The sequence below is a fragment of the Schistocerca gregaria genome, chromosome X (assembly GCF_023897955.1).
Source record: "Schistocerca gregaria isolate iqSchGreg1 chromosome X, iqSchGreg1.2, whole genome shotgun sequence".
Taxonomy (NCBI): Eukaryota; Metazoa; Arthropoda; class Insecta; order Orthoptera; family Acrididae; genus Schistocerca; species Schistocerca gregaria.
The window spans coordinates 218,277,846-218,292,094 of NC_064931.1; the positions used below are offsets into that span (position 1 = coordinate 218,277,846).

The window sequence follows — 14,249 nt, forward strand, 5'->3', positions numbered from 1 at the left end:
GAATTGACCGTTACAACAAGGCCTTAAAACTAAGGATAATTACACTAATTTCAACCTCTATACTTCTCACAACAATCGAAGGTACAACGTAGCTTTATAGTATGATCAGTATCCTTCCTGCAATGTGCATGTCACTGGCATAGTTATAGTATGTGAAACTGATGCAGCAGTGTAAGTGGCAGTGATAATAGAGCTGGTGGCTACAAACAGTAGAGCAGACAAAATCAGGACTGCTCATTACAAGATAGCACCTGGGTTGACACACTTGTACAAGTACTAGAATGTGTAACATGTGTACACTGAGTCTTAAAGTTAGGCCAGTGCAGACAAAATATTATGTGAATGGGGTTTTTAAAAGTAAGTAAAATTCAAAATGATTAATCAAGAGAAGTTAGTGTTGTAATAAGAATCTGTGTAAAATTGCATTAGTAAGGTGACAGTGGCCAATTCAGAGGAAGTGGTGACTGCAGATGCAGATTGTTTAAATGAAATTGAGTGTTGTATAAATTGTGTGACATTGTGTTGAGACACCTTTGCATGAGCCTTCGTTTCAGTGTGATAAAAACAAACAAACACACACACACACACACACAGTGTCCCATGCTCTTATATATGAACCAACTCAATGACAATTTACTGCATCAGTCTGACAGTAAAGCAGACCAAAATCATGGAATAAAATGCCATGAAACTATGAATGTAGACTAAATGCTGTAAAATTTAAAGGGAGGAAAACTCTTCAGTTGAAAATCCTTTATTACTTGTTATACAAAGCAAGGGTGCCATTCTTTTAGTATTTCATTCCAAAATTTTATCAACGTGACAGGCAGTCCCAAGTTATTTCATGTATAGCAACTACTCACAGTGCAAAGCAGCTGATCAGAATATTTTGTCATGTTTGTTCTGTAATAAGTAAATTGTGTTCACCTCTTAGTATATATTTGCAAAAGATTTGGTTTGTGTATATTTGACATGTCAGAAATTGACATACAGATACAATAATTTTCACAGTAACAAAAAAGGGTATAACGGTCAAATGACATTTCCGTGAACAGAAATATGTACTTACTGGGAGAAGTAATAAGCTGTACCCACCTCAAATTACCAGTTTGTCCTGCATGAATTCATCCACTGAGTAATAGCATTAATGCATTAGTGTTCCATATCACTTTTTCAGTGGACCTAACTTCATATGCATTAACTTTTTCACTTTTAAACTGTTATAAATTTTGATTTCCATACATACATACAGAAGAGCCAGCATGTACAGTTTCAGTTGGTGGGTGGGAAGCATAAAGTTGTGTTGTTTGTATGAATAAAATGATTTTCCTCATATAATTCCTGTCTGGTGTTCAAAAAGATAATAATTTCACAAAGACATGAGAACAGTTGTGTTAGTAAAAGACAATATCATACCTGATAATAGAGTCAGAGTAATGAGTATGTGCACACACACACACACGCACACATGTGCCAACTCAAAGTTTTGTTGAAATTCGAGACTAAGCTTTTGAAGGAGTTATTTTTTTGTATGTTGTCATTGTTGTGAGTAACACTAATCTGTTCACATTTTGACTGGGTTCTGAACTGCGTCATATGAGTTTTAGATATGTTCAGGATCAACTCATTTAGCTGAAACCAAGTTTGAAACCTGGTGGAAATACTGACAGGGAATTCTTTCTACATCCTGATATTTGCCTAACATAAATGCATTGTCTGCAAACAAAACCAATGGGGAACATTATTTATTGTTTGCTGTGACTATGATTTCATAGACCAGCTGAGACACTGTAACTACTTGGACAATTTTGCTACAGAATGCATCTTAGAATGAGACATGTAAGGTTTTTGATTTTGGGGTGTTCTCTTTCAGACTCCCATAAGCTGTGTGTGCTGTCATGTTCTCTGATAACACTGGTGGTGGTGGTTAGTGTTTAACATCCCGTCAACAACAAGGTCATTAGAGATGGAGCAAAAGCTTGGGTTAGGGAAGGATTGGGAAGGAAATCAGCCGTGCCCTTTCAAAGGAACCATCCCGGCATTTGCCTGAAATGATTTAGGGAAATCACGGAAAACCTAAATCAGGATGGCAGGAGATGGGATTGAACCGTCATCCTCCCGAATGCGAGTCCAGTGTGCTAACCACTGCGCCGCCTCGCTCAGTCTGATAATACTCTCACACCTCATAGACTCAACCTAGCATCCACTCTTTTGCCAAGACCATCAAAAGACTACCTCCTGCCTACTGGTTTTGGCAATTGCTTCATGTAGCCCTGTAATTTAATAAATTTATGTTTGAAAGGGAAGAGACTATTTACTTATCAACTGCTCCTCATCCAGCCTTGGTACACTATCCTATCATGCTGTACCATTGCCTGCCCCACCCCCTTTCTTCTCCTTTCACACTCACCCCACCCTGTATACATCTCAGTGAACCCCATTCATATTAAAAGGTTTTCTGCTCTCCTTCATAGTATTATACAGTACTGAAGTACACTTGAAACTCTTGTTTATGTGTTTGTCAGCTGTTGATATAAAGAAATTCATACTCCATCTCTTTACATTGTTCTGAGTGTTGCTACATTACTACAGTTACAATCCAGTGTTCCTTTAAATTACATATTTTTTAGATGCCCAGTTATTTAGCTATATAGTAATAGGTTTTTCTCTATCTTCTTTCCTTACAGGTTTTTTTGGAGTATCTCCCATCTAGAATTGGTATTTCTGGATCATCAGCAAGTCTTGTTTTACAAGTTTTCCTGGAAAACTATTTTGGGCATTATTTTGAATTGTATCCAGATTGTGACTTCAAATCTGTGTATGATCTTCCTGTTATTGAAGCACTGAAAATACTGGTGAGGTCTTACCTGAGTGACCTCCAGTGCTATAATCTTGCTAGTAAAAAGAATACCAGTGACAAAAGTTGCACACCTGAAACTCCAGAAGTTAAAGATAGTGCAGATAAATCAGCAGTTCTCTTTGAAAGTTGTCGCTTTGTGTTCCTTCAAAAAATGCCTCCATTTGCTCCTAATTTGTCTGAAAAGCTTCTAGCGCATCAGAGAGGTGAAACCACAGATCCAAAAATTCAACCATCAGATGAAGATAAAGGCCACAAAAATGAAAGTCTTGTTAAACTTCAGGTAACATTTATGTTTATGTTTATATACTCGTATATTGTCATAGGTTTGGAAGAAATGTTTACACTCGTACATGCTTCTGTGTTTAGTAATGTGCTGTAAAGGTGTATACTGTTGAACAGCAAGATCAAAATATACAGAGGAACTTGCAATATAATTGAAAGACTACAAAATTGTGAAATTTTCCAGTTTTTTCATCCATTGATTTATTCATTTAAGATGTAGAACTTATTTATAGAAGTAAATATTTTTGATTATTTTAATGTATGTACTTGTTCCAGAGGTTTTAGGTGCTTCAAATGGTATCAATGATATGACTTTTTGCGCATTTGCGTCATAGACTGTCACCTATGACTTATTTTGCACTTGACAATCTGACTGTCGGCAACAACTACAAGTTAACTTATATGACATGAGTTTCTACAATTTTCCTAGCAGATATGTGTGATTTACTGGTTGTGGGCATCAGAGACATGTATAGTAAATTGTATGGGCTTGACAGAATTTTTTTTTTTTCTTTTTATACTGGGAATAAAGTAATTTAAATGTGAATACAAAAGCTCATACAAATAATAAAGTTTTACATGTAAAATCTTTACATTTTGTCCCAAATGGTAATTAAAAAAACAATTTTTTATTGGTGAATGATCTTTAAACATTCTTCTACTCAAGAATCCAACTGTCCATGACAAATTGGACATTCATAGCATGATTCATGAGGGCTGTTTTGTTGAACACACACTCTATACAACTTTGTTGGTCATGATTTCTTCTCCTTGGTGGGTAAAACTGTCAGATAGATACTTATTTTAGCATGTTTCAAGGAAAGTTTGCTGTTTTGATTAAAAGCTTTTAGCATTTCAGAACTGTGTATGTTACAAATTGGGGGAAAGTGTTTCCACTTGCAACTAAATACATTATAGTTTTGTTTTTGTGTTATCTATAAAGGGCAATGAAATGAAAATGAGGCAGATGTGAAAAAGTAGGAAAAGTGTTTATTATTAATTTAAAAGTAAAATAGGTGTTGGCATTTTTACAATCTTGTTGTCATGGTATCACATGAGCATGATCTACCCCTATGTCTACCTACATACTCCACAAGCCAGAGGGTACCACATACCACTACTAGTCACTTTCTTTTCTGTTCCATTCAAAAATGGAGAGAGGGAAAAACAACTCTCTAAAAAGCCTCTGTACAAGCCCTAGTTTTTCACATCTTATCTTTGTGGTTCTTACACAAAAAAATGCATGTTTGCAGCAGTAGAATCATTCTACAATTGGTGTCAAAATGCGTGTACTCTAGATTTACACAGTAGTGCCTCACAAAAAGGCTATTGTCTTCCTTCCAGGGATTCCTGTTCGAGTTCATGAAGCATCTCTGTAATACTTGCATGCTGATCAAACTTACTGATATTAAATCTTGCAACACACCTCTGAATTTCTTTGATGTCTTCCTTTAATCCAATCTGGTGGGGCTTCAAACATGTGAACAGTACTCATGAATGGGTTGCCCTAGCATTCTGTAGGCTGTTTTCTTTATGGATAAGCTACACTTTCCAAAAATTCTCCCAATAAAACAAAGTTGAGAGTTTGCCTTCCCTTCTCTCAATGTGACATGCTCATTCCATTTCATATCGCTTTGCAATTTTATGCCTTGATATTTAATCAATGTAACTGTGTTAAGCAGCATCCTACTAATGTTGTATTTGAATGTTACTGGATTGTTTTTCATACTCATCCATATTAGCTTACATTCTTCTACACTTGGAGCAAGTTGCCATTCGTCGCACCAATTAGAAATAATTTCTAAGCCATCTTGTACACTCATACAGTCACTCAATGGTTACACTGTCCCATACACCATAGCACCATCAGAAAACAGCTATTAATTGCTGCTCACCCTGTTCATCACATTATTTATGTATATAGAGTATAAGAGCACTCCTATCAAACTTCCCTAACACACTCCTGGTGATACTCTTGTCTCTGATGAACACTCACCATTGAGAAGAACATGCTGGGTTCTTTTACTTAAAAGGTCTTCAACCACTCACATATCTGGGAACCTAATTCATGTCCTCCGACCTTCATTAATAGTCTGCATTGGGGGCTGCATTTGTGACTAAGAATGTGATCTAGGTATTTGATGCATGGGTCAAAGAAACTGCACATTTGCAACTGAAGTATAACCCGTTTCCCTGGAGCCATTTCAAAGGGGTTCAAGAATCTTGTGATGTTCCACGTGCATCAACCCCATAACAATAATATGAGAGGTGTTCCATAAGTAATACAACACTTTTTTTTCTGAAAGCAGGTTGGTTTTATTCATGGTTCCTATGCACCATATTATCACCCATTATTTTGGCTACAAATCCCTATTTTTCAACATAATCTTCATTCAACATAATGGCCTTATGCCACCTTCTGGTGAGGCCCCTATATGCCCACATAGTACCACTCTACTGGTTGATGTCAGAGCCAACATATAGCTGCATCAGTAACCTCCCCATCATCCATGTACTGCTTCCCGTGGAGTGCATTCTTCATTGGGCCAAACAGATGGAAGTCAGAAGGTATGAGATTTGTGCTGTAGAGTTGATGAGGAAGAACAATTCATGGAAGTTTTGTGAGCTCATCTCAGGCGTGCAGACTTCCGTGGGGCCTTGCATTGTCATTGAGAAGGCGAAGTTCATTTGCATCTTTGTGGCGAAAGGTCTCCGTAGATATTGTGCAAGCACCTACGAATGTCTGCAGTGCACTGGTTTTCTGCCAAAAAAACTAATGACACCTCCGTGCTTGGAATGTACCTCTGTTGCAGACACCATTTTGAAAGCTATGTACAGCGTTACCACCTATCAGAACTTACTGAAGCTACAGGTACAGCTGCTGAAGGGGGAATATTCCATGATGTCCCACAAAAAAGTCCACATTTTTTCAACCAAAATTGGTTGAGGAAAAAAAAAAGTTTTGCATTACTTATTGAACGCCCCTCACAACATCCAAATAATGAACAAAGTGTGGAATACCTTGGAAGAAATTGTTTGAGATACTTTTTGAAAATGGCATGTGCACCCACAATCCCAAATGGTATGCAGTTGTATCTTTATAAAGTGATCAGTGCCTGACATGAAGCATCAGCAAGCAGCAGTCAGTGATACGCATCCTTTAAATCTATCTCCAAATAATTCTGGCTCCAGGCACTTAAGTCAAGAACTCCTCTGTGTGGGACAGGGCATAGAAATGAATGGTGGACTGTGAATTAAAAGTGGCCTTTAAATCATGTCAAACATGTAATGACCCATTTGGTTTTTTAATTACTATTGTTATGATTGACAGAACACAAACTCAGTTACTGACACATTTTTATTACTCGTACCATTAAAATAAAAGTCCATTTCACAACCCAAAATCTGTTCTGATGTGTCCAGGTAGTCTGGCCAAGCGTAGACAGTGAATGATAGGATATGTCATAGCACAGGGAACTGAGATGGACTAGCTGTAGTGGCCTGCCTGCTCATTTAAGTAAGACCACTCATTGTATTTGTTCCTGCACAAATGTGGTGGTGGCCAAACGTCGCAATGGTTCTTGCTCTACAGCCCATATCGAAGTCGACCTGTCTGGCCAGTTGGCAAGTCTTCCCAGCATACCATGTCTGTTGTTGTTATTGTTGTTGTTGTTAATCTCTTTGGCAGATAGATTGAGATAGCCGTAGCCGGACGTGGTGCTGTCACTGCTCAGACCCTAATGACAATCAAAGTGATGTGAGATCAGGATGTAGGCAATGTCCATTTGCTCTGGCTACCTAGGCTTGTCTCGTATGGTGCTGGATCATCCCTCTGTGCTGGGTCATTAATGGCCTACAAGAGCTGCTGGCTGGCTGGGGTAGGAGTGCAGCACTGGAAGTGTCCTGGGCAGAACTGCCAACAGCTCCTAAGAGGCACAACTCTAGGTGCAAGGCAGGGTCACCAAATGGTTATTTATTTTAATTTTATTTATGGCAAAGACATCTCTGTCTCCAGAACCTCCAGTGAGGGTGATTCCTGAGGCTGCTTGGGAGTGGGCTGGCTGACAGGAGACAGCTGCTGGGAGTCAGTGAATGGTGATGGAAGGTTCTGCGGGGGGTCCAGATGGGGATGGGTATTGCCTGCTGAACACAAAGAGCACTGTGTGTCTGTAGGAGACATGATGTTGTCCAGGTTTATAGGATCCCAGAAGACATCCCGGCCTTCCACCCAGATGGTGAAAACCTTCTGGTCTTGCTGATGAACGATGGTGGCCAGGGACCAGGGTACCTCACTGGTCTGCCTGGTTGATACTTGTTGAATGGCATTGCTGGTGAGTGGTTGGGCCATGGCACCACCAGATGCAGAAGTGTCCAGCAAAGGAGTTCTGCTGGACTTTTTTGACCCATTGATGTGGACCTGTATGAATGCAATAACGGAAGTAGCACATCTTTGGTTGACTGTTCTTCCACATATTTTTTTCATTTGGGTTTTAAAAGTGCCTACCAGTCCACTGCCTCCACATTTGGGGGTGGAAGAAGGGGGCGGAGGGGGGAGGGGGACCAAATGTGTCGGATAACATTATGAGTACAGAAATCTTCGAAAGCTTGGCACCGGAACTGGGGCCCATTGCCAGAAACTAGAGTGTGAGGGAGGCCCTCATTCGAAAAAACTTTGGAAAGGGCAGCAATCATTTGTTCTGAGGTGACATACTGACAGTTGACAATGTAAGTGAAGTGATAATAAGCATCAGTGATGTTGAGACACATTGCGTTGAGAAACGTCCATGCTAGATCTATGCAGTCTCGATCCCACATTGTCGTGGCTGCCAGGTGTGGGGCAGACATCTGGCATGGAGCCACTTGTGCTGCACAGTGATGGTGTATTTGTATTATACTCTCAATGGACCAGCTAATCCCTGGCCAGTTGCCAAAACAGTGGGCTAAGGCTATAGTTGTTGCAATTCTCCAGTGTCCTTGATGGAGCAATTGCATCATGCTGTGGTGAAGTGTTGACGGGAGTATGACTTGTGGTTGACATCACTCAGTATCCAAGAGTAATATTGTATTCACTATCAAGAGTTGGTGTCTTAACGAGAAATAATGACGCAGTTGTTTATTTCCTCTTCGCAGCATTGACTCCAGCCAGCCCTGTAAGATGTCCTTTTGTACTACGTGAAGTATGGGGTTTGCTTCAGTTTCCTTGGCAATTAGTTCACTGATGAATGGAAAATTGTCTGAGGTTATCCACAAGTTGTCGTCTAGTTGAAAAACCACGAGCTCATCCTGATCAAAATCATGATAAAGACCCATGGGCAGTCTTGATAAAGCATCAGCATTGGTGGGGGCAGAGCTATTCCTAAATTGTATGGCATACTGTTATAAGGATAAGAATAATGCCCATCTCTGGAGGCAGTTTGCAGTTTTGTCTGGAATCTTGAAGGCCACATTGAACAGTGCGATCAGTAGCTAGCACTCAGTGATGAACTGAAAGGCATTTCCATAGAGATAAAAATGATTTGTTTTAGTGCAAACATGTTTGCTAATACTTCTTTCTCTATTTGTCAATATCTCTGCTGTCTGCTGTGTGGCATTTAATGACTTGGATGTAAAAGCGATGGGCTGTTGTGACAGGTCAGCATTTTTTGAGCAAGTACTTCCCCCCACGCTGTGATCTGAGGCACTGACAGCTCCAATGAGTGGTTTCCCTGGCTAATAATGGGCCATACGCAGTGCAGACTGTAATTATAGTTTCATGTTTTGGAATGCGTGTTCACATTTATCAGTCCAGAGAACAGAGTGTCTTTTTTACACAGCTGATACAGTGTCATATTGTGTCTGCCACAGGTTGCAGGAACTTTCAGTAGTATGATATTTTCCCTAAGAAGGATTGCAACTGCTTCATGTTTGTTGGCCTGGGGAGCATGGCTATAGCTTCTACTTGTTTGTTGGTTGGTTGAATCCCTGTAGCAGAGAAACTGTGGCCCAAGAATTCAATTTATAGTTCGAAAAAACTGCACTTCTCTAAGCTGCACTTTAACTCAACTTCCTGCAAGACTTGGAACAAAGTTTCAAGGTTTGTTAAATGTTCTTCTGGCATGGATCAACTCATGAATATGTCATCCAAGTAGTTATGCACGATGACTTATTCTGGAACAGCTGCTCCAAAAAATGTTGGAAGATTGCCAGTGCACTGACGATGCTGAAGACCACTCTTTTTAATTTAAAGAGGCTGTGGGGGGTATTTACCACTAGAATTTTTTGAGAGGTGTGGTCTTTAGGAAGCTGTAGATACACCTCAGCCAAGTCGATTTTGGAGAAGTACCTGCCCCTACTTAATTTTGTGAAGAGTTCCTCCAGCCGAGGAATGAGATACGTGTCCACCTCTGTTTGAAAGTTGACAGTCACTTTGAAGTCTCTACAGTGCCACAACTTCCTGGATGGTTTTTTGGCTACAACCAGCAACATGACCCACTCACTGGATGTGACTGATTCAATAACATCCAACTGGGCCAACCAGTCTAGTTCCTCCTTGACCTAGATTCAAAGGGACTTTGGCACCTGGAAGCCCTAAAAAATGCAGCTCCGCCATATACATGAGCGTTATATGACCTTCGGATGATTTGGCTTTCCCCAATCTGGGAACAAAAACTTGATGTTAGGCCTTGCATAATGCATATATTTCTTTATGTGGCTATCATCTTACACCGGGTTTACAGAATATTGGATTGAGAAGCCAAAACTTTGGAAGGCATACATGCCATTAAATTTTCTGTGATGTTACTATTTGATACAAAAACTGTTTTTTGTTGGGCAATGTTCTGTACAAAGCTGATATAGTTGTTTGGCCTTTTAACAGTATTCGCTGTTTGTGGTAGCTGGCAATTTACCACCATATAGGGTTCAACTTCAGTGACATATGTTGGACAATTGATCAAACTGACCATAGCACCAGTGTCCACCTGTAGCTGGATTGTCTTCTCCTTAATTGTAATGTCGATAAAGAATTTGGCTGGTAATGAGCTATTTTCCTCCATCTTGTTAACTCAGGGTTTGGGTGAACAAGTCACACATATGTATGGAGGCATCTATCTTATCCATAAATCAATATGAAACTCACATTGTTTTATGGATAAAATAAATAACTCCATACATATGTATGATGTGTTTACCTAAAGCCTGATTAATCTGATAATGACGTATAAATTCAAATGTGTACTGAAAAGAAAGTAGTCACCACACAACCTGTGACTTCTATGAACTTTTATAGCAACCACTATAGCACTGATACAACCTTCAAATTACATAAAAATGGGTGCATACATCTTATGTGACTTCACTTCACACTTGTTAGCAGGGCAGCTGCATTCTCCGTAGCAATGATGGTGTGGACCACAGTGTTGTCCTGATGCTGCAGCTGAGGGCACAGCCGGTGGGTCGCTTGTTGATGCACTTCTACAAGGTGACCACACCTTCTGTAGTCCTAGCGATCTGCTGCACAATGCAGGCATGTGCATAGGACAGAAGTTTCTTTGACATATGTGAAGTAGATTGCAATGCCAAGGTGCAAGGGTATTTCTAACCTGCCCGATTAACATTACAAAAAAGATCACTTGATGCTGAGTGGACAGCGGAATAGTATCTTATGAGATGGTTGTGATCTGGACACCTGTGGACTTGGGCAAGACTTAGAACCGTAATTTTAGATGATGAGTTAGAATCACCACTTGACTGCTGCATGTAATGGTGACTAACAACTTGGGGAATTCGAATTTCATCCATAAAGGTATGGTCTGCTGCTGAAGCAGTCTTGAAAGATTTAGTGGTTTTAAGTGCTTCACAAAGACTAGAATTGGACTTGGCCAAAGATTTAGATGTGACCTCAGTGTCAGGGGCAAGGTGCAAAATCACACCCTTAGTCAATGATTCTGCATACAAATCTGCACAGCTCTGGCATGTAAAATTGGACTTGTGAGCAAAAGAGCCTGCATGTTGGCAGCCCAAGCTGTATCCATATTTTGGATAATTCATTTGGATCCGAAAGTGGTTGCAATTTCTGTACCACTTAGTATAAACAACTACTACAAGACAAGAGTAATGCACTTTGCTGCTCACCAGAAATGCCATAAGCAAAACAGTACAGTTCAGTCCCTGTCATATGAAGACTCATTGAAGGCAGTTAACAGTGATTGAGGGCACAGCCACAGCCACCAACTAATGTTGTTGTTGCTGCTCAGACAAGAGCTGCAGGAAAGCAGCATGCTCTTGAACTTCAAACTGTTGCTGTTGTAGTCGGTGCCATTGTAATTGGAGTTGTTGTTGCCAAAGGTCCAGGGACTTGATGCACTGGGTATGAATGTGTCACCATAAACATGGTAAAGTAAGAACTTGTCAACGCTTCTATGTCTGCTCCTGGTACAAATGTGTAACCCATAAACAAAGACAAGTGTATCATTAGGAGTACAGGGAAGAAACGACAGTAACGATAGCCAGAAATACAAAGTCCGAAAACAGGATCCGTACCCAATAGCAGCTAAGTGTGAATGGTAGTTAGTCATGCAGCATTCTAGTAAGACTACTGTGCAGCTGCTTGCTTAGACCTGTGCTGTTATTGACTGAGGCCATGTGACCCATCACTGACACCTCTGTGACAACTGTCTGTTGTTAGCTTTAAAACCTTCGAACTGCTACCGATTTTATCCACTGGCAGGGATATTGAACCAGTTCCAAAATTTAATGTAAAATTATATAATTTTCCTTGCAAATGTATAACTAGCTTGTAAAAAAAAGAAAAGAGAAGATAAACTTACAGATAGTCACCTCTTCACTCATTCTTTTGTTTCCTATTGTGGTGGGTCATATTATACTCATTGAACTGCTTAAAGCTTGTCTGTTGTCACTTTGAACCTCGTGCATAAAGTGCATTAAGTGACTTGATTACAACTTAACATTAGGCAAACCTTAAAGTTTACATTTAGCATCTGAAATGTGCTGCAATTCATGTTCTTTTGTACTATGTATAATAGTCAGACACACTGGTGCATGGGCAAAGAACATCTGCTTCACCTATCCCTTTTGCAATATTTCTGCAGGGAAAGTAGCTAAGCATTTAGTTTTTAATTTTAATGAATCTCACCTCTGTATTTCATATACAAGAATGAAATACTCATCAATTTTTAATTGTATATTATGTACAGTTTGTAGAGGAGTGGCTATAATTAGTCAAAACATATGTTTGGTATTATATTCTTGCTGCTTAAGAGTGAGCTATGCTATTTAAAAAATGATACTACAATATTCTCACTTTGTGTGGCCTCCAATTTTTGGGACCAATTTGACTTATTTCTCAGAGATAAAAGTATACATTATTATGTCAAAGGTTCACAACTTCCCAGATGGTAAAAATATAATTTTGCATTTCATAGTGCCTTCTTTGCTCTGGGAAACTTCCAAAGGAGTGTGTTGTGGAAGTTTACCAATTTGTTCAAACACACCCACAACTTCATGGAAACCTCAGCCTCCAGGTCCTGTGTGTATCAACAAAGGAAGCAACGAATGTTTTGCTGAATTTCTGTCCTCAAACACTGCTGCAGTTTGCCAAAGTAAGGTGGTTTTTAAGTGATTTTACAACAATAATAATAATAATAATAATAATAATAATTACTTGACAAAATAGTGAGTAATAAATAGATTATAGTAATAGTGAGTAATAGATTATACTATCTGATCATAAGTACCCAGACATCCCTGTGTAACGCAGAATGACCACTAGATGTCACAAAAAGTAGACCCACCAGTATAAAAGGCAGGGGGGAGTTGTCAATAGAGAAGCAGAAGAGCCAACACCATGTTACTAGTGGAGGCCGAAATGCACGCGTTTTAGCTCACGCAGGCTGGCGTGAGGACGGAAGAACTATACTGATGTGAGGTCTGGAACATGACAAGGAATGAGAATTCAGAAAGCGGACGTAATTAGTTTTATACTTAACTTTAATCCATTAGTGATGAATGTCGCTCTTGACGGTACATGATTCACAATATTATCTGTTCAAATTATAGTAACTGAATATGGCGCCTTGCTAAGTCGTAGCAAATGATGTAGCTGAAGGCTATGCTAAACTGTCGTCTCTGCAAATTAGAGCATACGTAGACAGTGAACCATCGCTAGCAAAGTTGGCTGTACAACTGGGGCGAGTGCTAGGGAGTCTCTCTAGACTAGACCTGCCGTGTGGCGGCGCTCGATCTGCAATCACTGACAGTGACGACATATACTAGCGGACCGCGGTCAATTTAAAGACTACCACCTAGCAAGTGTGGTGTCTGGCGGTGACACCACGGAAGCAGTATCAACTGATTGGGTCTGTGAGGAGAGCTCAGTGATTTCGAACATGCACTAGTCATTGAATGTTACCTGAATAACAAATCCATCAGCAACATTTCGACCCTTCTAAAGCTACCCAAGTCTACCGTTGGTGATTTGATTGTGAAGTGGAAACACGAAGGAATAACTGCATCTAAACAAAGACCAAGCAGACCTCATGTACTGATTGGCAGGAACTGTTGAGCATTGCGGAGGGTGGTTGTAAAAATTCACGTGAAATCAGCAGAAGGAATCGCTTATGAGTTCCAAAGTGCTGCCAACAGTCCAACTAGCCCAATGAGTATGTGCAGGAAGTTAAAAAGAATTGGGCGCAGCGGTTGAGCATCTCCTCATAAGCCACAAATTTCTGTAGGGGATGCTGAACGATGCTTCACATGGTGATTCCATTGGACAGTGGATGACTCTAAAAAAGTGATTTTTCATAATGAATCATGCTGTACCCTGTGGCAGTCCAATAGAAGTGTTTTGGTTTGGCAAATGCTTGATGAACTTTACCAGCCATCATGTTTAATGTCAATAGTAAAATACGAAAGAGGTAGTGTTCCACTATAGGGGTGTTTATCTTGGTTAGGGTTTAGTCCCCTTATTGTGCTTAAGAAAATACCAAATGCAGAAGTATATTTTACAGCATTGTGTACTGTGAGTAGTGGAGGAACAGTTTAGAGACAATATTGATTGTATCAGCATGACAATGCAACATTGTGAGGCTATACTTTGTGGATATTATCA

At 39.9% G+C, this 14,249-nt stretch overlaps 1 protein-coding gene across 5 annotated transcripts in view; it reads left to right on the forward strand.

The window, feature by feature from the left end:
* The window catches only part of LOC126297483 (Hermansky-Pudlak syndrome 3 protein homolog), a 163,594-nt gene that overhangs the window by 126,999 nt on the left and 22,346 nt on the right, over positions 1-14,249 (forward strand). For all 5 annotated transcript variants that reach the window (XM_049988359.1, XM_049988361.1, XM_049988362.1 and 2 more), the window contains 2 exons: positions 2,688-3,140; positions 12,565-12,741. In XM_049988359.1, coding sequence (XP_049844316.1) covers positions 2,688-3,140; positions 12,565-12,741 — 630 coding nt within the window. The remainder of the gene's footprint in view (positions 1-2,687; positions 3,141-12,564; positions 12,742-14,249) is intronic.